General features: G+C 35.8%; 1 protein-coding gene across 6 annotated transcripts in view; it reads left to right on the top strand.

Moving 5' to 3' along the window:
* The window catches only part of LOC125695164 (growth arrest-specific protein 2-like), a 260,093-nt gene that overhangs the window by 212,318 nt on the left and 25,553 nt on the right, over window positions 1-22,222 (top strand). For all 6 annotated transcript variants that reach the window (XM_048949316.1, XM_048949315.1, XM_048949319.1 and 3 more), the window contains 4 exons: window positions 272-334; window positions 2,198-2,260; window positions 12,690-12,764; window positions 15,783-15,947. In XM_048949316.1, the coding sequence (XP_048805273.1) occupies window positions 272-334; window positions 2,198-2,260; window positions 12,690-12,764; window positions 15,783-15,947 (366 nt within the window). The remainder of the gene's footprint in view (window positions 1-271; window positions 335-2,197; window positions 2,261-12,689; window positions 12,765-15,782; window positions 15,948-22,222) is intronic.

Here is a 22,222-nt window from a genome sequence, read left to right as displayed (position 1 = left end):
TAAGTTACCTGCAGTTGCTGGTATGGTTTGAAATCTGTGTGCATTCCTCTTTCTGCCAAAGCATGTTTTAATACAAAGCTGTAGGCTTTCAGAATTTTCTAAGAGAAGTTGCTGCACCTTGGTGCAGCTACTGTCTTTCATTATGTACGTCTCTTCCAGTCACTTGAAGATGTTGTTCATGTATGAAATAAAACCAGATTGATAAAATATTCAAAAGTTCACTCAAAATGTCACTAAGTCTCAGTAATAAAACAACTTTTTTTTCCCTCAGAACAAAAGCCTCAAAAACAAGCTCCTGTCAGGAAACAAACTTTGTGGTATTCATGCAGAAGAGGTAAGGAAGGTTCCTCTCTATTCTGAACTTAACATATCCAGAAGAACTTTCTGTCAAACTCTTTGATACTGAGGTTTTGGCATAGGTGATATATTGAGTATGTGCAATGAGTGTTTATAAAGCACACATCTGATCTGAACGTCTGTGACTTCACTAGAGGCAACTCAGTCTGTAAACCAAGGTGTTAGGCCTATACAGTAGAAGTTGGGAATGGTTATTTAATGTACGTATAGCTCTCTGAGTATAGATTATGGTCTGTAACAGATGTTAAACTGATTTTCATTCCCTGCTCCTTCATGCCTGGAATAAGACAGGAGAAGCTAAATGCCTTCTTAAAGTAATTCATAGAGATTTGAAAGGTTTATTACTATTGATCCCTGTAATTTTCCATTATTTCAAGGAAAAAGTGTCATATTATAAAATATTCCCTCTACAGAAACACTTACAGCAAAGATAAGTGATGATACAACCCCCCATTATTTCAAACACCTCAATGCCCAAGTAACTGTATTAAATGGAGCATTCCTTTGGCTATTTACCTTTTCATGAGAGTGGTTATTACTGTATATAAATATCTCTTCTCACATGGATTTCATCTGCACAAATAAATACCAGAATCGAAAAGAAGCATAACACTTCTTTATTAAAATTCTCATTGTTAAGGTCAGTCATAATTTCTTCAAAGACTGCATTTAAAAGTAATCAGTAAAACATATGAGGTCAAAGCAGTGACTTGTATTAGCTAATTAGCCTCACTGAAGATCTGCAAACACTCTGAGAAATCCTTAACAGTAGGAAATAATGGATATTTATTTTGCTGGTTGTCAGAATCTGTTATTTTCCTCAGTCATCACTTTTTTTTTTTTTTTTCTTTTTCAAGCATACCAGAGTATTTGAGTACAATGAAAGTTTTATATATATATATATATACACACACACACACACATATATAAGTGTATGTATATGTATATATATATACACACACTATATATATATAATATTATATATATATAGTGTGTGTGTGTATATATACACACTCTTCCCTTGTTTACTGCTTTAAGAATCAGCTGGACTCAATGTTACTTTCCATATACGTTCCATTTTTGTGAGTTCGGTTTGCCTAGCTGAGCAACATCTTGAGTGTTAAGTAATTAACCTGAACCTTTTTGCTGTATATTTAATATTTGCAACACAAATGTCTGTAAGTCTTAAGGTGAAATCTAAAATTAAATGAAGTTCACTGTAGTATGGCAAGCATTGCTGGCAGAGAATTTCAGGAAACTAAACCTGAGCTAATCAGCACTCAAGGCAGCAGATGTGAACGTATCTTAAACCTTAAGAATTTTACATTTGATGAATCATTGTAGTAAATATATGAATTTTAAGTGGGTCAGTGCTATGAGCATAATTTTTTTTTGTTGTTGTTTTGTTATTTTGCCTGATTTAAATGGTGCAAGCCAGAGAGATATAGTATATTTGTTATTTTTAAGTGGGTTCCATACACCAAAGATGATGAATACGCAAAAGCTATATTCTTTTAATCAAATGTCTTTCACAGGTAGATTTGCCTACCAGGATGATCATGCTTCATCATACTCTCCCAGATTGTATGCACTGAGTGATGTGTTCAGTGGGCATGGTGATGATGGGCTGATGGTTGGACCAGATGATCTTAGTGGTCTTTGCAACTTCTATGATTCTATGGTTAAACCATTTTAATCTGCACTGAAGGTTGTTTTGAAGGTGATGCTTCCAGTTCGGCTTTCATGCTGTCAGAGATTGCTATTTTTATTCTGGTTTTAAAAGCAAATATATAAAAGCAAAGATATAAAAACACTGATTCTATTCTCCTCGCTATTTCAGTCAAAAAAGATCCAAGCCCAGCTGAAAGAACTTCGTTATGGGAAAAAAGATTTGATTTTTAAGGTGAGTTTATTTCAACACAGTTTAGATATTAGATTTGCTATTAAGTTAAATTAATCTGAGAGAATGATAAGTGCCTTCATTAGTTTTAAGGAATCGTTTAATTCTGTCTATACTGAAAAAAAACTCAAAAGACCAAAGACAAATTTAATGCCATAATGTAATTTCAGAAATACTATGGACTTTTGTAGATTTATTTTTTTGCAGACCACTCTAACTGGGGCAGTACTTTTTATTATATTAAGCAATATAATATAGGGCAAAGAAGAGAAGCTTCAAAGGCTAAAATAGTATTTGATATCTTTCTGACTAGGCAAGATGAATGGAAAATACTTTATGAGCGTCTATATGCATGCTCAGATAACAAAATGTTCTAGCTCCTTGCTGGTGACTAAAATCTGTTGCCCTACTCCACTCTATGTATTTTTCACCTTTCTTACTGAACAGCAGAGTACAGGTGGATATTCTTTTGACATCCCTGGCAAAGTAAATTTATGATCAGCATTTAGAATGAAGTTTGAAGTTTGTGATAAGCTTAGGTCTCTGGAGTGAAATTCCAATGATGTTATGAGATACCTTTACAAGAACTGATGATTCTAGGAAAAAAAGAAAATAGAAGAAATGCCTGTTGGATATACAAACCAAATAAATAGTCAGTCTATATAGCTCGTTAAAAAAAAAAAAAAAAAGAAAGATAATTGGAAGGGCAGAGTGCACAAACTTTTCTCTGGAGGATATCAAGTCCATGTTACCACAAGGGAGGAGAAGTTATGCCCAATAAAAATTGAGGTCATGTGAGTGGTGGCTGCTAATTGAGTAGTGCTTTTATTCCTTGCATGAAAGATGGAGATAAGTAGTCATTTTCAAAGGGCCTAGAGCTAGAGTTACTTACAAAGTAATTAAACTCAGCACCAAATTTCTTCTGGAAAGCATAGGAAGGAATACTAGAGATTCCAGATACAAAATGTGTCCCAGGTTAGTCATGGTGAATTCTGCTCTCGGGGCTCTGACTTGTAAAATAGGGAAAATGTTTACTTGCCCTCTGGGGAGACTATGAACTGATTTATTTAAAAGCTCCTTGAGAACATTAGATGAACAATGTTAATGAATTGTGAAAATGATTCTGTAGTCCTGTCTCCTGAGAAGTTTGTATGCAAAATACCTGAAACATCTCTCCACTCTTCGGTTCTCTCTGTGATAGATAGCTGATTTCCTCATTTGATAAATCCTTTGTTTGCAGCCAGTGATATCTTGGTTAGCCATTTTCCTGACAAAAGAAAATTTCATTTAGAAAGAAAATAGAACAAAGAAGCCCTTGTGTTACCATTCTAAGTAGCTCAGGAAGATGTGGGAAAGAGAAGAATGCATTTGTTAATTTGTATTTATTTCAGTTCTGAAGACACACTGAGTGGAGTTGAAGCTGTGTGGTAAGAGAAGAGCGGAAAGCTTTTCAAAAATCAGCCTGATCTGAGAGGGGCTACAAAATTAGAACAAGAGCAGATGCTTTTTCATTTTGTATCTCGTTGCTTTGATACCAGGTGGACAGATTCCATGCTGTCATTGCAATCTGAGGCTGTGTTGTGATGCTCTAATGTTTTGTGATCATAGCAGTGGATGGATAGCCTTCTGTCTGTGGATAGCATGAAAATGATTTCCTGATTCCTAGTTCCTGTTAGGTCAGAGGACTTCTACTCTTTCTCCCTCCTACTGGGATCCTATTCCATTACATCTTATGCTTTCTTCCTGCTTTGCTGGGGAAAGATAATTTGGGGAATTGTATTCTCTGTGTAACTCTGAACGTTACAAGCTTCTGATTGCTGCTCATTGGAAGGATGCATACTTGGGTCCATATGATCTCTAGAGGATATGAAGGAGCTCTGCAGTCTGTACTTATGGAACTGATGCTTACTCTGGTAGAATTAATTGTGAAGATGTTTACAAAGAGAGAGTTTTATTGATTGTGCTTTTTTGCTTTTTGTAATCAACACTGAGAAACAGGTTCTTAATGAGCTTTACATTGTCAGTTAGAGTACTAATTAGAGCTTTGGGGAATGAGTGGGAAAGAAAGAGGAAAGGTGGGGGAAGGCAGTGGGGAGATGATCAGAGGTTTGGAGCACCTCCCCTATAAAGACAGGGTGAGGGAGCTGGCTTTGTTCAGCCAAGAGAAGAGAAGGCTGCGAGTACACCTCATTGCAGCCTTCCAGAACTTAAAAGGGGATTGGAAACAGGAGGAGAATCAACTTTTTTACAAGGGTGGATAGTGATAGGACAAGGGGAAATGGTTTTAAGCTCAAGGAGGGAAAGTTTAGATTGGATGTCAGGGGAAAGTTCTTTACAGATTGGTGAGGTTCTGAAACAGGCTACCCAGAGAGACTGAGGATGCTCTGCCCCTGGTTGTGTTCAAGACCAGGTTGGATGGGACCCTGGGCAACCTGGTCTAGCATCAGATCTGAAGGCTGGTGGCCCTGCCTGTGTTAGAGGAGCTGGGACATGATCCTGGCGTCCCTTCTAACCTAAGCCATTCTATGTTTATATGACGGAAGGTGTCTCCTGTAATACTCAGTGAATTATGTCTAGCTTTAACATTGTGTGACAGTAACTTAACAAGCAGTAGTAAATAAAACGCCAGTTCCTCATATTTGGCCCGTGTTCACTCTTCTTATGCTTCAGAGATCTGTATAAGAAAGTGAAGGCAGGTTAAAAATAGTACTTCTTTATTTCTAGCACTTCTTACAAGAAATTCCTAAGAAACAGCTGAACTGACATTATACGGACAAAGGATGTGTGTAAAAGAATTAACTGAAGTCTGCTACTTATAGTCAAAACTATTTTCCAGTTTCTTTTCTGCTGGCCCTGGATGCTTGTCTCACCTCAGCATTAGAGTAAGGCCTTTGGCTTTCAGATGCTCTCATTTAATATGATGTATTAGCTTCAGTTCTAATTATGTTGTATTATATTGTATTATAGTGTGTTATCTTGCATTCCGATATCCTGCTTAGTAAATTTGTTTCTTCTCAGATCGTTGCCACTGGTTTTGTCTTTAGGCTCATCTCTCTCTACCCTTTTCCCCTTTTTCATTTTTTTCCCTTTTGGATATCTTAGTCCCAGAACTGGGCTGAACCAGCCCATAAACCATTGGCAGGAAACTTTTTCATAAGTGCTCTGTGTGCCTGCATGTGTACAAAGATGCAGGAGTGTTTGGTTTTCCAGTACAGTTCTGCTACCTGTTTTTGTAGATAGTCAAGCCTGGCTGAAATTCATCCATTTCATAATATGCATTCACTTTTCCCACGATTTACATCTCCTGTTATTAATGTTATCAACTATCAAGTGGAGTCATGTTGAAAAATGAGATCATTTTAACACACTGTAAAATACTCTTCATTATGTTCAACATGTCTAAGTGCCTGTATTTCTTTTTATAAAGCCTTTTGGGGGAAAAGAAAAAAAAATGTTGCTTTCTTTAAACTTTACACCTAGATTTATATAGCACAAAAACAATTATTTCATTTCTGATGATATTTTCCCAATACCCTGTTACACTGAACACAATTTCTGTATCTCAGTGTTAAAAGATGATAAGAGGAGACTGAGGACAGTTTCAAATGGACATGTCATGGCTAATTTTCTGAGAGGGTATGATAGCTCTTCTCACTTTCAGTCAATGGCCTGCTGTGTGTTTGTTCATCCAGTGCATTTCCTTAGCATCCGAATCTCCTGCAACCTCCCTGGGGAAATTTAACAATGCTGCTTAGGAGAAGTGAAACAAATAGCTGCTATAAACATAGTGTAATAAGAAACATTCAACTCTTTGTTTTGGTTTGCTTTTTTTGAGTGAGATTTTTAACTGTTGACTTTATTAGGGCTAAGTTCTATAACCTGCAGATTGGCTTCATTGCATCAAGTAATTGAGTAGGATCTGGAAGAAGCATTCAGGTTATTAAGCATCTAACATATAGCATTTTTAAACATTTTCTGGGAGAATGACTATCAAAGACTTCAGATATGGAAATATTCTCCAACAGATTTGCTTTGACTTTGCCAGAAGTTACAGGCTGAAGGACAAGGTAGCAAAAGAAAATGCCTTTTAAAAGTATCAATGACATAGCCGGAGTCCACTGTAGTAGAAGAATACATCTGAAAATATTCTTATTGATTTTTCCTATTAAATACACAAATAAGCAAGATTTTTTTTTAATTACTGAGATTGTGAGGTACATTTTTAAATATATGCGGTGATTCCATCAGCAACTGAGTTCTGTTAAAAACTGTTTTCTCAGGAAGGTATGGAAAACACAGAGGACATTCCTTATTTTCTTACGCTGGAGAAGGTTTGATTATGTGCTTGTTATTTCTTCATAATGTTTATCCAGTTTGTTTTAAGAAGCCTGCAGCAGTTCAACCTACGTATTTCCACTGCTTTCGTCCATTAGCCTGAAAAGTAAGAAGTGCTTTCTGGTATCTCGTTTGAATCTACCTTACTGAAATGGAAATCAACTAGCTACCATATCATTTTACATAGACTTAGAAAGTAGTTTTATTTTCCCTTCCCTTTATAGCCATATTCTGCAATTCTCACCCTGCACCCCTCCCAGATTTCCTATTTTTTAAAATAATATATGTAGGGATTGGGTTTTATGGTTGTGGGGTTTTTTTTTCCATGTTCTTCCCAGTACTACTTTGCATACAATTAATGTGGGGAATTATTCTCATCTGAACACATTTCCTTTGATCTGTGCCCACTTACAATGCCCTGAACTGGCAGTGGAGAGAAAGGCTTTAATCACAGAGTGTCAAAGATATCCTGTAGATTTGGCACCAGACCTTGAGAGATGACCCTAGTAGTAGGATTTTGAGTAATTATTTTGAGCTATGATTTGTGCTGTTGTAGTGAATGCCTCTGAGTTAGAAGGAGAATGCATCATGACGACAGGTATTGCAAATCGTTCTTCTTCATCTGTAGCCCAGGAATAATTGTCTTTGTGCTTTTATTACTAAAGATTTTTTGTGTAATAGACCAAGTGATTTTGTGATTGTAGGTGCTGAGGTACTCTGCAGGCCTGGAACTTACAGAGTGGTTTGCATTCCATGCTGTAATTCCATTTGTATACATTGTTTTATGGAGAGTCAGATAGTAAGATTGATGTCATTCCTTTTCTGAAGCATTTTCAATACAAGCTAATTAATCAGTCATTGAAGTTAGATGCTTAATAGCTTAATCAGTATTTAATGCTCTTCCACTGAAGTCACTGTGCCTAGTGATGTATGACAGCCAGGATCATGTTGCTGGGAAGAGCTGATTTTTCTTCTTGAAGCACGATAATTTATAATTGTTACTTTCACTATTTGCTAGAAAATAGGTGTAATTTTATTCAAGAACTATCCTTGTTTGTGAAAAGTCATTGTAATGACAGGAAGGAAATTGTAAGTGTACTCTTCAAAGCAGCTGTATTGATGGCTGAGGAAGTGTATTGCAGATTTTATTTGTATTTGGAGCTGTTCTTACATGAAAACTCATCTATTTTATCTATTGACTTCTAGAATGGGATACTGTAACAGAATTCAATTTTTTGCTATTTGGGAATAGTAGGGTTGAGTACACACTTTGTCACTACATTGTTCTGTTCTGTTTTTGTTTTTGTTTTTTTTTACTTTGCCAATGAAGTTGCAGCCTGCATCTTTAAATGGATGGCTGATCTTTAAATGGATGGTTGGACTGTGAAGGGTTTTATGGGTTATCATGTAGAGGGAGATTTGGAAGATGAAGAGATGATGGGGTCTTCCTTGAGGTAGTTCTACTCCAGAGCAATTGGACTAATTCACGTTTGAATTAAGTAATGGATTTAGTCTGTGTAGTTTAGGGTCCCTGTTGTTCTTGCTGCTTGCCACAGCTTAGTCTTTGAAGTTGCTAGCTATCTTCTTTTTTGAAGTGGCAAAGCTTATTATACTTTTATCAAAAAGTATTTGTTGATTATTCACATAAGGATTTTTTTCTTCGTGAAGTCAGTGCTTTAATATACTTTTAGATATGTAGAGGGATGTTACCCACTACTGAACATAAAACTTTATTTCTCAGCTGATCAATTATTTGCAAAGATCATATAGGAATGCTTTCTGTTTTGATAAATGAATTTGAAAATCGTATCATAGAATCCTTATATTTGGTTGGCTTTAAAGATCATCTTGCCCAACTCTTTTGCTATGAACTAGGACAACTGCAGCTCAGTCCAGTGCTCAAGGCTCCCTCCAGCCTTACCTTGAATATCTCGAAGGCCAGGGCTTCCATCACCTCTGGGCAATCTGTTCTAATGCCTCAACCGCCTCACTGTAGAAGTCTTTTTCCTTTTATCCAACCTAAATCTTCCCTCTTTAAGTTTGAAACCACTCCTTGGATTTGAGCATAGTGAGGCAGTGTGTGGTACACTTCAGCACTGGTGACAGTGGGTCACCACTGCTATTGCAGGTTCCAATGAGCATGTGCAGGCTCTTGTTTATTGCAGGTAAAAATGCATAGTTAATGGTGCTAACTATGTTGAAAAATAGTGTTTTGTAGCTGAGATTTGCTCTATCGAACAGTGTTATTGTGCTCTTTGTAGCTGTTGAACTTTTCAAGGGAAAAAAAAATAGGAGGCATTACTTATGGAGCAACCTCTGTACCTAAGACAATTTCTATTCACTAAATGTGGCCCAGACAAGCAAAAAGGTTGGACATGCACAATATATGGCTTTAGGCGCATGTGTAATTAAATGGAATAGCTGCCAAGAGGGGTTATTCTCAGTTACATTTAGCTTCTGCAGCACTGTAGTGCAATAACCTGTACAACTCAGAAGCACAAATCTGTATATTTCTAAGGTACAAATAGTGCTTACAGAAATTCAGAGTAAGCACAGCCATTTCTGCGTACTGGATAACGTATTCGATTAAGCAGTTGTTACATTTTCTGGTTAACTGGTTTCCAATTAAGAAGTTTTCCTATTCAGACAATGTAAATTATAAAATGAAAATTTATACACGAAATAATTTTGAAGCAGTTATTTGAAGCCTATTGTAAAATAAAATGGAGTTCAAGATATGCCATCTATTTCATGTGTTGCTAAACATCAATTAGTTAATCATGTTTTCTTATTAAGCAGAGAATTCAATAAGCAGGAATTCTTGGTATGAAAAAAAAAGGTTGAAGAGATTTATAATGAACTGCCAATTAAAATCCAAATGTATATTCTCTTGAAGAAAAAGCCACAAATAAGGAGAATGCAATAAACACTAGTAAACACTAAAAGAAATATATATTTTTTTCTATTTGTAAGTGTGCTGTCCTGTTTTCCTGTCTCTCACATCATCTGAAACTTGACCCTAAGTTTTTCTGGATATGTTCATCCCAAGAAAGATGTTAGAAAAGATCTCCTTATTAGAATAAAACCTAGGACTTCTCCAAAGCCATTTGAAAGGCCATTAATGAAGGGTTTTAATCTTTTTTTCCGATGTCACTGATGTGTCTTACAAAGCTGATGGGATTTCAATAATTCAGCAATCTATGTTGTATAAATGTGATAACCGTAAATTCTTGACCATTCAAAATTATCAGAATGAAGACATGCAGACATTGCCTGCACATATATGTATATAAATGATGCTTTAATTGAAAATTCACTCTGGTCTCTATTAATCGCTTGAAATAAATTTTAAATCACTTTGGATTTCTCTCTACTTGAAAAGCATACTTGTCCTTCTGGATTTGTTTTTTATTTTCCCCCTTAATTCTTTTTTTTCCCCCTCTTGTCCTCCCTTCCTCCCCTCTTATTCCTTTTTTTCCTTTTTTTGCGTGATACTTACTATGCCTGGAATAATTTAAATATGGGCATTGTGTGTAATGCAATTCATGATGAGTATAGGTAAGTACATCCTTTGATCTGGAAAAGTGCACTTCACAGACAGAAATTGCTCAGCGCATTCTTTCAGGGGATGAGGAATTGATTTATCTCAGTTTTGTCAGTAAGTCTGGATTCTATAAGAAAAGATATTTTGAAGTTTTCCCAGACCAAAATTTGCAAAGGTCTTTTCCTCCTTCTGAAAAGTGGCCTTATGTGGTCCTTCTGGCATTCTGCACTTGTACTTCATAAGCTACCTAAGCTACATAAATTGAACAGGCTCCTTAAAAAATGTTTTTAATTAAAACAGCAGCGTAACTATTATCATAAAAATTCAGGCTTTGTAGATAGAAAGATTTGGGGGAAAAAAAAATTGATCATTCTACTGTTTGAGGAATAAGTTTAAATAGTCATCACTATTGTTAAGTGAGCAGTTCATCATTCCAGAACAGAAACATTTTTAATGTCAGAATTTTATTATTGTTTGATTTCTGCTTAGCCAGTGGCCTTTTGGTTCAGTAATCTGTGAAATAAAATAAATATACATGAAAGATGCAGATAAAGTCAATCCATTGCATACTATGGTGTGTCCAAAAATAAGGATAAGATTTCATAAATGAGGCCCACAGGAAGACTTTACTAACACATACTAGCCTGTCCTCTGGAAGAAAACCCTTCTTGCCAGAAACAGAAAATGTTTGCTTGATGTGAGCAGTGTTGTTATTCTGTGTAACATTACTTCATTCTTTTTACCGGGAGGCACCTAGAAATGAAATCAACTACTTGTCCTCAAACTTAATGTGACTGGATTTCCACTGAGAACGGTGAATGATGTTTCTGCAGACATTGCCCTGGTGTGAAGGCAGCAGCTGATGCCTGTAGCTCTGGTTACCTGCTAGATATCAGCTACTCAGCTTTTCAGCTACCTCAGTAATTCATGTGCCTAAGAACAGCAGATAGAAATTTTCATCTTCAGTTCTGGTGTTCCACAGATGGTGATGAATGGAGAAGCTGTTCGGCTCACACTAAGCGACGATCCATCATCCTCTGTATAATCCTAAGCCTTTAGAAATATGCACCATAAGAGCTGCCATACTGGCCTCTCGTCTATCATAGCAATGCTATTTTGTATAATTTCATTCTTAATGGCAATGAAATTTATCTAGTTATATATACTGGTTTTCAAATGTTGTTTCTCATTCACTGAAAGTGTATTAATCTGTATAACTGTAGTGGGAAAAAATATTTTAATGTGTAGCAATAATTACAGTGTTATTGATGTGAGAAATTACTTCGCCCGGTCCTGGTATTGAACTGTCTCTGTGTAAAAGCCAAATATTATTTTCAGTCTTTCAAACAAAGAAATGAGCTTATTGGCAGGGTTATGTACTATATTTAGTAGCAAGCATAAATGTTGCTGAAGTATAGGGAAATTCTTACACAAAAATTACTTTTTTTTCCCCCTTAACAGCCAGTGTGGTTACTCCATTTAGACTGCAGAAAATGAGATTTAAAAAAAAACTCAGTATTGGCTGCTCTGCTGCACGCTGATGAGCCACACCAGAGGTCCATTCTCTGCTGTGTGTGAGACCGTGACTAGTATCAGCTCTAACAAGTGGGATACAGTGGGAATTATGAAATGCATTCACAAGGGACTTCCCTTCATCTGAGCAAATGACTTCTGCTTTGAGGCAATATTGTCTCATGGTACAGGTTTTTGACTAATGAAAGCGTGACTGCTCTGATTAATCCACAGATAGAGGTGTAATCACGATCAGGGAAATACTGACAGACTTTTGTCATTTTATCAGCCACTACAGCCTATGCCTAATGCTGATCAATGACATCTCTTGAGGTATCTCCTCCCGAAGGACCCTGCAGGCAAAGAGCACAGAGCTGTGTAAAAGCCAGCAGCCCTCCCACATGTGGGCTTGGGTGCATGACACTGACTTCAAATGCACAACTCCCCACTTTCTCCCTGTGCAGCTGCATAGCTTGGTATTCCCATGACTTTTCCTTTTACATCTCCAGGGAAGAATATGGAGAAATAAACTGGGAGTTAACACCTTGTGTACCAGCATAGAGTAGCGTCTTATAAGGGACAAATATGTATGAATGTTTCCTAGTTTCTCTATTGATGCTTAGTTACGTTGATGTTTATATCTCAGTGTTTAAAAAATTAAAAATTAACGTGTCAGATTACAAGCAGAAGTGAGATAAGTGAGCAAAATAATTAAAACTTTAAGTAATTTCATGTTTTCAAAATAATACCGTGGTATGATTACAAATACTTCCTACTGTGGAATTATCTGTGCTACTGACATGGAAATTAAAGAGTAAATTTACACTAACAAAATGGTGCAGATTTAAGTTCCCACATAAAAATACATTTTTTTTCTGCAAGGAAAATAGTATCCCATGAGGTCTGTTTTTTTGACAAGTATTTCTGACCCAATTCAGACATTTACAGAGAATCTCTTCCTCTCTCTCAGGCACTGCGTGAAAAATTATGGGGAAAAAAAATACAATGTAGATGACATCAGCTTTCTCTTTATTCCCACAGGCACAACAGCTAACAGATCTAGAGCAGAAACTAGCAGTAGCAAAAGACGAATTGGAAAAGGCCGCCCTTGATGAAGTAAGAGGTGTAGCGTGATGTAAGCATGTTTATCAACTGTGAACATTTCGGTATTAGACAAAAACAAGTGGAAGTCTTGCAGAACTTGAGATGCGTAGTTAATGCACATAGCTGGGACTATTTCCTCCAAAGTCAGAGGGAGTAATTGTGCTGCGTGAAATGCATCTGCATGGTTATTTAAGAGGAGAAAAAGCAAGCTGAAAAGACCCTGGAAAGACTCCTAAAAAAGTATTACTCGTGCACTAAAATATTTCTCCTTGTTGGTCAGTATTGCAGTAACTGAAACCCTCCTTCTGACTGAGGATTTTGCCTCCCGCATTGCAAAATGCCACCAACATAAACAATGATCACGGTAGCATTATCCAAAGCTGTGTGTTTCTGGTGACATAGCAGGTGGTTTCTTGCTGGTATGCTCAGCTGTTCCAAACATTAATTGAAAACTTAAGTGCATACTCTCTTCGCATGCATGTGCACTCAGTAGTGCCCATGTGATGCTGTCTGTGGCAATGACAAAAGGACAATGCTTGTGCTAAATATCTTCTGAATGCAGCTATTTGTTACAATGCAGAGAGTTGGGAAGGAGAAAGCAAAGAACATCTCTCGTCAGGAACTTCTAATGAGAAAGCTATTAAGGAACTCAGTCTGCATGTTAAAAGGGGACTTGCAGCACACCAGGCTGACTTCTCTGACCCTATGTTTCTTTCCTGGTAAATATTATGGAATTTTAATTTAGGGCTAGGTTATTATTCTGTAGGCTTTCCAGAAGCGTGGAATCATCTTCTGGCAAATTATCATTGAGAAAGTCCTTGGGTGGCATCATTGTTTGCATGCTGTGAAGGTGACATGGAAATGGAGTACTGTAAGTGAAGGAAAAGAAAAAGTTCATATAGGTGGAGTTGTGAAAGAAATCTGTGAGACACAGTGTCCACACTTATTTTAAATGCAGTCTAATACAATCATTTAAGTTTCTACAAATCTTTTTGGCCGTGGCTGAGAGCTTTTCTCTATGAACTAAAAATACGTGGAGGTGACCACAGTAAAGACTTTGCCTTCACTGCTTTGACAGTTCTTGCACGTGCAGTAGGAATGGGAGCCATGTAGAAAGCAGCACATATTTTTAGATCATGAGCTGTTTTGGAAATAAATAATTGAGTGATTGAGTCTCAAACTGTGACTATAAGTAGGCGTAAAAATGAATTTTTCTTTTGGGAGGATATCAGGGTTCTCTTTTTATTATTTGTTTTAAAATATTGCTTGCGTAGATGGTAGACTATGTTATATATCAAGAGTATACTCAGGGGGAAAAAAAAGACATGCATAGTATCTTGATACTACTTTTGATAGATAGACAGCTGATACATCCAAGGTTGTTGAGAACTTTGTCAAACAACATCTTTGATTGTTTCCCTAAATTGTACACTTGTGCTGGGGATGATTCAATCAGTTGGACTTCATACAATTCACAATTTTGATGATGATTTGCATGGCATTATCCATTTTTAATGATTTCGCACATACATTTTCTTGGATGCAATGATATTTTATCAAATGTGAGTTGCCAGTGGCAATTGCATCATCTATTAGTTTTGTAAGTCTCCCTTTTTTTTTTTTTTTTTTTTTTTTTTTTACCATCACCAAGGTGATATGAATAGCTATACCCAATGTTGATAAGAGATGAAGACAATCAGTTTAATGTAATTTTTACTGCTCCATATAAATAAGGTACTTTATTTTCATGGCACCAAAGCAGCCATTACTGTGGTGACATTATATCCATCATCAATACCTCAGATGAAAATGGCAAGGTGAACTGTATCTATAGCATAAGTACTTTAATCTATTACCAAAGCACAACATTTGGAATTTGCAGCTTTATTCTTCAAATTTATTTTCATAGATTTTCCCTTTTGTTCAGTTTATCTGGTGAGACAAAATGATTTTAGAAAAATCCATTTTTTTTAATCAGGGTTATATCTGCCACGCTTTCCAAACATTACTTAATCACCATCAGTAAATGGTTTTGAGTTTTTTGCAATCAGATTTGCTACCAAATAACCAACGTTTGTAACAGTGTCCATTTGAGTTTTAATTTTGACGTGGTAGGCATTTTTCAATTTGTCTATTTTGTCTTTACAAAGCATTCCATGATATGCACCAAATTTGGCTGCGTGTTTTTGCAGATAAAGTCTTTTCAAATGGTGATCTTTGAAAACTGACAGATTTTCCTTACAAGTTAAACATAGTGCTGTATTGTTTGTCTTGACAACAAGGTCCTCATCTTTCAATTTTTTCTTTTAGTAATTGATTGCTGCACTTGTTAATAGATCTGTCTATATTTCTACTTGAAAAATAACAGTACTCTAGATCATGTTGCAAACACAATCATGCAATCATGAGAACATCGTTCACCAATAAAAAGGTTTAACTTGGTTTAAAGTACAATCATACTCTTAACAGGTGGGAAGGACTACAGCTTACCTGCTCCACAGTGCAACAACATGATATGCACATGTATGTACATGAGGGAAGTCATCCTTCTGTTGGATTAAAATCAACTTTTAGAATGTGGAAAATTACTAATAATTCTGAATATTATGAACAAACTTCCATGCAGAGTCTGTGTCTATTTGCAGTAGTTGCAAATATCTGCTTCTTTCTGCTATTTAGCTAGAGAGAAGCTAGAATCTGGACTCAGTAACATTCGGTACGTATTTGTTCCTTTAATGGTAACAGATGTATGAGCAATAATCGATGCAGATAAAACACCGGGATGAAAGGGAAGAGGGCAAAGACCTCTTAGTACCTAATGCACAGTAACTTATTCATATAAAAACTACATAAATCTGTCTTAATTCTTGCACTAAATTAAAAAAAAAAATCTAGTACTAAATAAAATTTAATAAAAAGCAACAAACAGCTGCTGTCTGTAAATGTTTGCTTTGATACAGATAGATGAAGCAAGTAATTCTGTTCGTAATAGCACATCTCGGAGAACTGATGATTTCTTCTTTTCCCCAGGAGTCACAGCTGAAAGCTCTGAAGGAGACTGTGAAGCTTTGCCTGTCCTTCGTTCTGCACAATCAGTCTCCTGCTAACCATCGAGTCCCTACAAAACCAGCAGAGAAGCTGACATCTATAGCTACAAAGGGCTCAAAGCTTCAATTTCCAGTGACAAGCACCAAGGTATGGTTTCTCCCTCACTTTATTTTCAGGCATCTCTGAGAGTGTGCCCCATAACAGCATCAAACTGGAACTAAGCAGGGTTTTAAATTAATTGCAAGATTACAATGATTTTTGAAGATTCTCGGCCTCTTGCTGATGTCAGTAAACTCATACAAAGTTGGGAAATGGGTTCTTATTTTGCTGAGAAACAGAATTCTCTGTGGCTTGCTAACTCAACCATGTCTGCTTGACAAACCTACAAGGGAGAAGGATTAACGCCTAAAAATAAATGAGAATGCAAATAAATAAGATGGTTTACCTGCTGGACGCTGATAATGTGTTTGTAGTAATACAACACTGAACAGTGAGTTCAGTGTTATGTTTCTCAAAGAAACCCATTACAAAAGCCAGTATAGAAGTCTAAAGCAGGTTGGAACATACATTCAGAATTTGCCAAAAGGGATGCTATAATGGGCATGGGAATATATATTTAGGAAACAGGAATGGCAACTTAGGAGAAAGTATGATTCAATAGATTAAAGCTTTTTTTTCCTACAGTTAAAATTTACAATGAGTGATGGATATCCCGATAGTTTCCACCTTCAGGGTTGCATTTTGCTCACCTGTTCAAGTGATTCAGTACGTTTAGACCAAGCCTAAGGAAGAAAATTTTACAGCAGTGAAAGGATGGGGAGAGAATTTCGTCTCCTCCTTAAATTCTGAAAGACTTTCGTGAAATATAAAAAGGAATGGCCAACTCGCAGCCAATTTGTAATTTTTATGTAGCAGATGTTGATATGCACTATTAGTACAGAGATTGAAGCCAAAAACCTGTGATTAAAACTGACATATAATTTCAGAACTTTGAATACAATCATAAAATTGAATCTCGTATTGCTACTCTTACCATAACGATTGTAGGTTCCTTAACTATTTAATACTGAGAAAGCTCCACTTCCAAAACCATTACCTCTGGAAACAATTCAGTGTATTAATTAATAACAGCCCATTAGAGTATGAGCTCACATTTAGAGTAAGATTACAAGTTCTATGTTCTGAAGGAGACTGGACTCTTAATTGAGTGACATACAAATTGAGTTTTACCCTGGGATTTCAGGAGCCCATTTTCCCTAGTGAACCTGGCCATGAATTATCTGTTTTCTTCCCATTGCCCTCCTCTTCAGGTTGCAAATGTTCACACCTCTGTCATGAGAACACTGGTTCTCTGAAAGATGGGACCCATCATATCACTGTGCCTGTGTTTGAGATTGATATGGGCTCAAGGACTTTGAAATCTCCTTGGTTTTATGAGTATTCCTGTAGCACAAAACAGGAATGCAATTTAGAGATGGGAACTGAATTTTTAATGCTTGTGTGAAAGGCAAAATGGTCTTCAGTCTGTTGCCATAATCAATTAGATTTTGTGTTTAATGCACCTGTTTATTAACTCTAGCAGTATTTCCTTCCTACAATCTGACTTCTTAGGCACTCTTGGGATACAGAGTAAGTTATACTGCCTCTTTAATAGGCAATTGCTCGCATTGCTATGCACATGGCATATGCCATGAAAATGTCAACAAAAATAACGATTTGCAGTCCTGCTCTTCCCCATATTGACACCTCATTGTTATAAGTCTGTGCATTATCTGTGATTATAAAACCACTGAAATCTGTTTCTGTGAAATAGGCTGTCAAGTCACTATAGGAAGTCCTAAATTATACTCTCTACATCTGAGCCATATTATAAAAGGTTTTTCATTTTTTTGTTTTTTTAAAGAATGACTGCCATTCTTGTGTATCTTCTTTTTGGCAATTTTTTTTGATCTTACAAACCAGCTCAATCTAACTACTGGTATATACTGTTCTTTCTCTATTACATTTGCACAGTCATTACAGTATAGCAGTCTTGTATTTAGATGAATATAAGTGTGTTTGACTACTTTAAATATTTTTTCTTACTTGAAAATAGAAACTGAAGCGTTTCGTCGTGTTTGATAAGCAGCAGTCAAAATTTCAGGAAAGAAATGATCATTTGTCTGGTAAAAGTCTTCTAAGATGTTCTCACCCAATTTAAAAATGTTTTTCTAAAATTGTTCAAATCATTTAAATCTACTGTATGCATCTGTATTGCTTTGATACACATTTATCTGTGGGATTGGGATACTTAATAAAACCAGTGAAAATAAGAAGGTTATATTTTCATATTCATAGTTGACAATCACAATATCAGAGTGCTTGTCAAAGAACATATTTAAGAGTACAACGCAGAAAGATTAATTGGGAAAATATACCAAAATTCTTGTGAAGGTTCACTACAAATTGCTGAGGTACTTTATTCTTTTAGGAGATTGGAATATAATTATTATAATTATACATAGTTTCAAAAATCAATGCATAAAAGTGAATACATTAGTCTAAAAAATAAGAAAAAATAAGAAAAAAAAAAACCAACAAAATTGTTGATTGGATGTGAGAAATTTAGAAATCTTAAGGAACATGTGAGATATGGAGGTGATCTGATCAACCAGCATGGCTTCCCAAAGGGCAGACTGTGCCTGATCAATCTGGTGACCTTCTGTGTTGGAGTGACAGCGCTGGTGGAAAAAGGAAGGACAACTGATGTCATCTACTTAGATTTCTGTAAGGCTTTTGATGTGGTCCTGCACCACGTCCTTATCTTTACATTGGAGAAATCAGTATTTGAAGAGTGGACAATTCAGTGGATAAGGTATTGGTTGTATGTGGCCAGAGGGTTCTTGTCAATGGCTCTGTCTGGGCAGAGGCTGGTCACAAGTGGTGTGCCCCAGGGGTCTGTCCTGGAGAGCAGTAATCTTTACCATCTTTATTAATGACATGGAGATCAGGATCGAGTCTACTCCCAGCAGGTTTGCTGGTGACACCAAGCTGAGTGGTTCAGTTGACATTGTTAATGGATGTTAATTGGTGGAAATGGTGATGTTTGCCAGGCTACTTGCTGCAAGAAACATGAGTTGGAATAATATGTGAATTCTAGCACTGGTACTGACTTCCTATTGAGGCCTTGTCTATGCTAACTGTAGCTTGATATACCAAACAACTCAGAAGTAGTAGAGTCATTAGATGGAACACTTTCTTACTCTGTTTGCTTTAATTCTCCTTTCTAGAAAGTGCTAACATTCTACTTAATAGATATAAGATACCGGTGCCCCAAATGTAAAACAAACAAACAAACAAAAATCCAGCTTCAATAATTTGAAATATTAATGGCAAAGCAAAATCAGACGTGAAACGTAGAAACAGACTCCATTTGCAGTAGGAAGGTAGAATATACAGATAATGGGGAATACAATAGAAAAGATACTGGAATAACAGCAACTGGTTTGCTCTAGGGAGTTTTTGTTGTTTCACATATTCCCCAAATCAGTTCTTTCATTACAAATGCCCTGTGGTTTTTGTGTATTTCATGAACTGCAGTATTTTAAGAGTAGAAATAGCCAAGGATTTCAAGCTCTGAAGAAGAAAATAATACTGTCATCTCATCCTGCACATAGCTTAAACAAAAGACCACCTACAAACATCACTTCTGTGGCCTCGTCTTCATAGACGAAACACATGCTGAATGACAACTATACTTCTGTAAAAATGGTAATACTGTAGGATATTATAATGATAATTGAGTATAAATTTGAAAAGAATTTATAATTACACCTATAAAGTTCTTCAAAATATACATAAACACGTCGGTAGAATAAATAAGACTTCAGAGTGCTTAAGATGTGCCTAGTCCATGTTTTTGAGGACTAAGCAGCTTATTTTTTGGTCATATTTTAAAATCGTGTTTGCATAGCATAGAAAACTAGTACAGTAGGTTCAAATTCATAAAAAATTAGCCAGCTGAGTGTGGTAATTTATCTTCTCATCTTTGTCTTGAAGTAGGTCAAGAAAAAAAGTAAATCAGAACAAAGTACATGAGGAAATTATGTCTATTTCCTAAAATTAGAGCTCTTATCTATCAGATCATGTATCATAATATTCCAAGATAAATGAACGTTCTGGCCCTTGAACAAAACAGTTTTTTGTTTTTCTTTTTGTCTTTATAGGAAAGATTAAGATTCTAAAGTCTTTTCTAATGCATCTGATTTATTTTTACTCGGGGTGACCTCTACACAACACTTTGAAAACTTAACTTGGGACTTATTTTTCTTCAGGCAGTAAATTTCAAACTGATATTATGGCACTGTGTCAGGAAGAACTCCCAATTCTGTCAGTAATAACCCCACTCTAGAGACCAAATGACAGGTAAAAGGGCTCTGTTTGTTTTAAAAAGAAGTTACTGATAGAGATTGCATATTTGAGATATATGCTTTTTGCTTATATTTTGCTTTGCAATTTTCTGTTGATTTTGCTGAATACTTCCTTGATGTTACACAATCCACTCTCTGCCCCTTCCTGGAAGTTTGGCTCGTGATATTTCAAGCACTCAAGTTCTTTCCTCTTGCCTTATTTTCTTTTATTTTAATTTTCTTCATTTCTAAATAATGAACTTCTGTTACATGTGTTTTTCACAGTTACATAGAGCTAAGTTTATTTCATGTTAAACTTCACTCCAAGATGATACAAACCAATGCAGCTATGGCAATGGATGCTCAGATCTCTTCAGAAAGTAACTGTTTCATGACTGTGGAGAAAAAATTAGTGGGACTTCAATAACTCTGCCAGAAGAAAGGGAAGTTGATACTACGGATGAAAAATAACACATCTGTGGTCATCACTGAGTAAGAACATCAAGGACAGTGAGCAGGACTGGGGGCATTAGGGCTCTAGGAGGACTGCCATCTTTGTACCTTTCTGCTTTTCTACATATTGCATTGCTCCACCTTTGCTTCTGACATTTAATGAGGTATCACTGGCATGTGAAGTTACGGTTCATTGCATTAAGCACTGGGATTGGGAAACTAAGTAAAAAAGGAGGTAATTACTAAACCCAGACAGTGTAAAATGGTATTGGAAAAGGATACCCTCCACTATTTTAGAATTTAATTTCAGAGTGAGGGAGGAATGCTTATGTCCTTCTAAGGTTCTTATGGTAGAAATCTCAGGTACTAAGAGTATCTGTAAGCCCAACATAGTAAGAAATTTGTTTTGAAAAAGATAAAGGCAATGCAATTTTAGAATTCCTAGTATGATCTATACCTTCAAGAAATGTTCTTTTTTTGTTTTGTTTTGTTTTTTGTTTTTTGCTCTCTTTAGGCTCATAGATTTTGATTATCATTATAATTAACTGAATGCCATCTACAGTCTTGTATTATTTTTTCTTTAATGATGATTTGTAAGAGTATGGCAACCCTTCCTCTCTTCCTCTGATATTTTATTTCCTAAATTTGTCTTGGATTGAGTATGATATTTGCTCTGAAAACTTCCACAGACCTTTTTCTAGAGTTCTTCAGTGACTGATTTTTAATAAAATTTTATTACATGCTCGAAAACATTTAATGCCAGAGATCATTAAATTGAAAGCTCAAATTCCTTGATTTTATTGCTTACTTTAAAGAAGTCTCCATTATTAGCATGTTCCCTTGATATTAAATTAGTTTTAGATTTGTTTGTTCTTTGTTTTTCACTAAGTACAAGAGCACCTGGCATCTCTTTAGTTCATATCCCAAAATAATAACATTTTCATTTAGTAACGTCATTGTAATTAAAATCATTCAAGTTTTTGTGACATTATCTTTATAATTGCCCACATTTCATAGATCAGTTTTTTCACCTCTCTTCATCTTGTCATGGGCTACAAGTAGCTGATGATAATTATTGATGTAGGTTTCCTGTGTACCGCATCAATTACTAATCTTCTGTTACAGAGCTTCACTTTATATGTATATGTAAAGTCCAGTGGCAAACGTTAGAGCTAGTTATTATTTTTCTTTTATTTGAGGAAAGATGTGATTTGGAAAATTTTAAAGATGCATCACTGATTCTTGAGAACTGAGTATTTGGGGTATACTGAATAATCTAGTAATTTGATTAAAACCATTGCACTGAACCATCAAGCAGAAAGAAAAATAAACAAAACAGAATAGACCTAAGGCATTCAAGTTCAATTTAGTTTTGAGTAATCTAAGAAATTACCTATTGACCTAAAGCTGACATTTCATTCCAGAATTTTTAAGCTATGCCTTCTTAATTTATTGTGCTATATATCTGAAATGCCATATATTTCATTTTGGTTAAGAGAGTAATATCCATTCATTCATGGAACAGCTCACATTCAATTAAAACAATTAAACAAAAGTTTTTAGTATTAAGCCTAAGCTTGT

The sequence above is a fragment of the Lagopus muta genome, chromosome 6 (genome assembly GCF_023343835.1).
Source record: "Lagopus muta isolate bLagMut1 chromosome 6, bLagMut1 primary, whole genome shotgun sequence".
NCBI classification, from domain to species: domain Eukaryota; kingdom Metazoa; phylum Chordata; class Aves; order Galliformes; family Phasianidae; genus Lagopus; species Lagopus muta.
The sequence above is the reverse complement of the archived record's forward strand: the minus strand, read 5'-3'. Positions and strand labels throughout refer to the sequence as shown.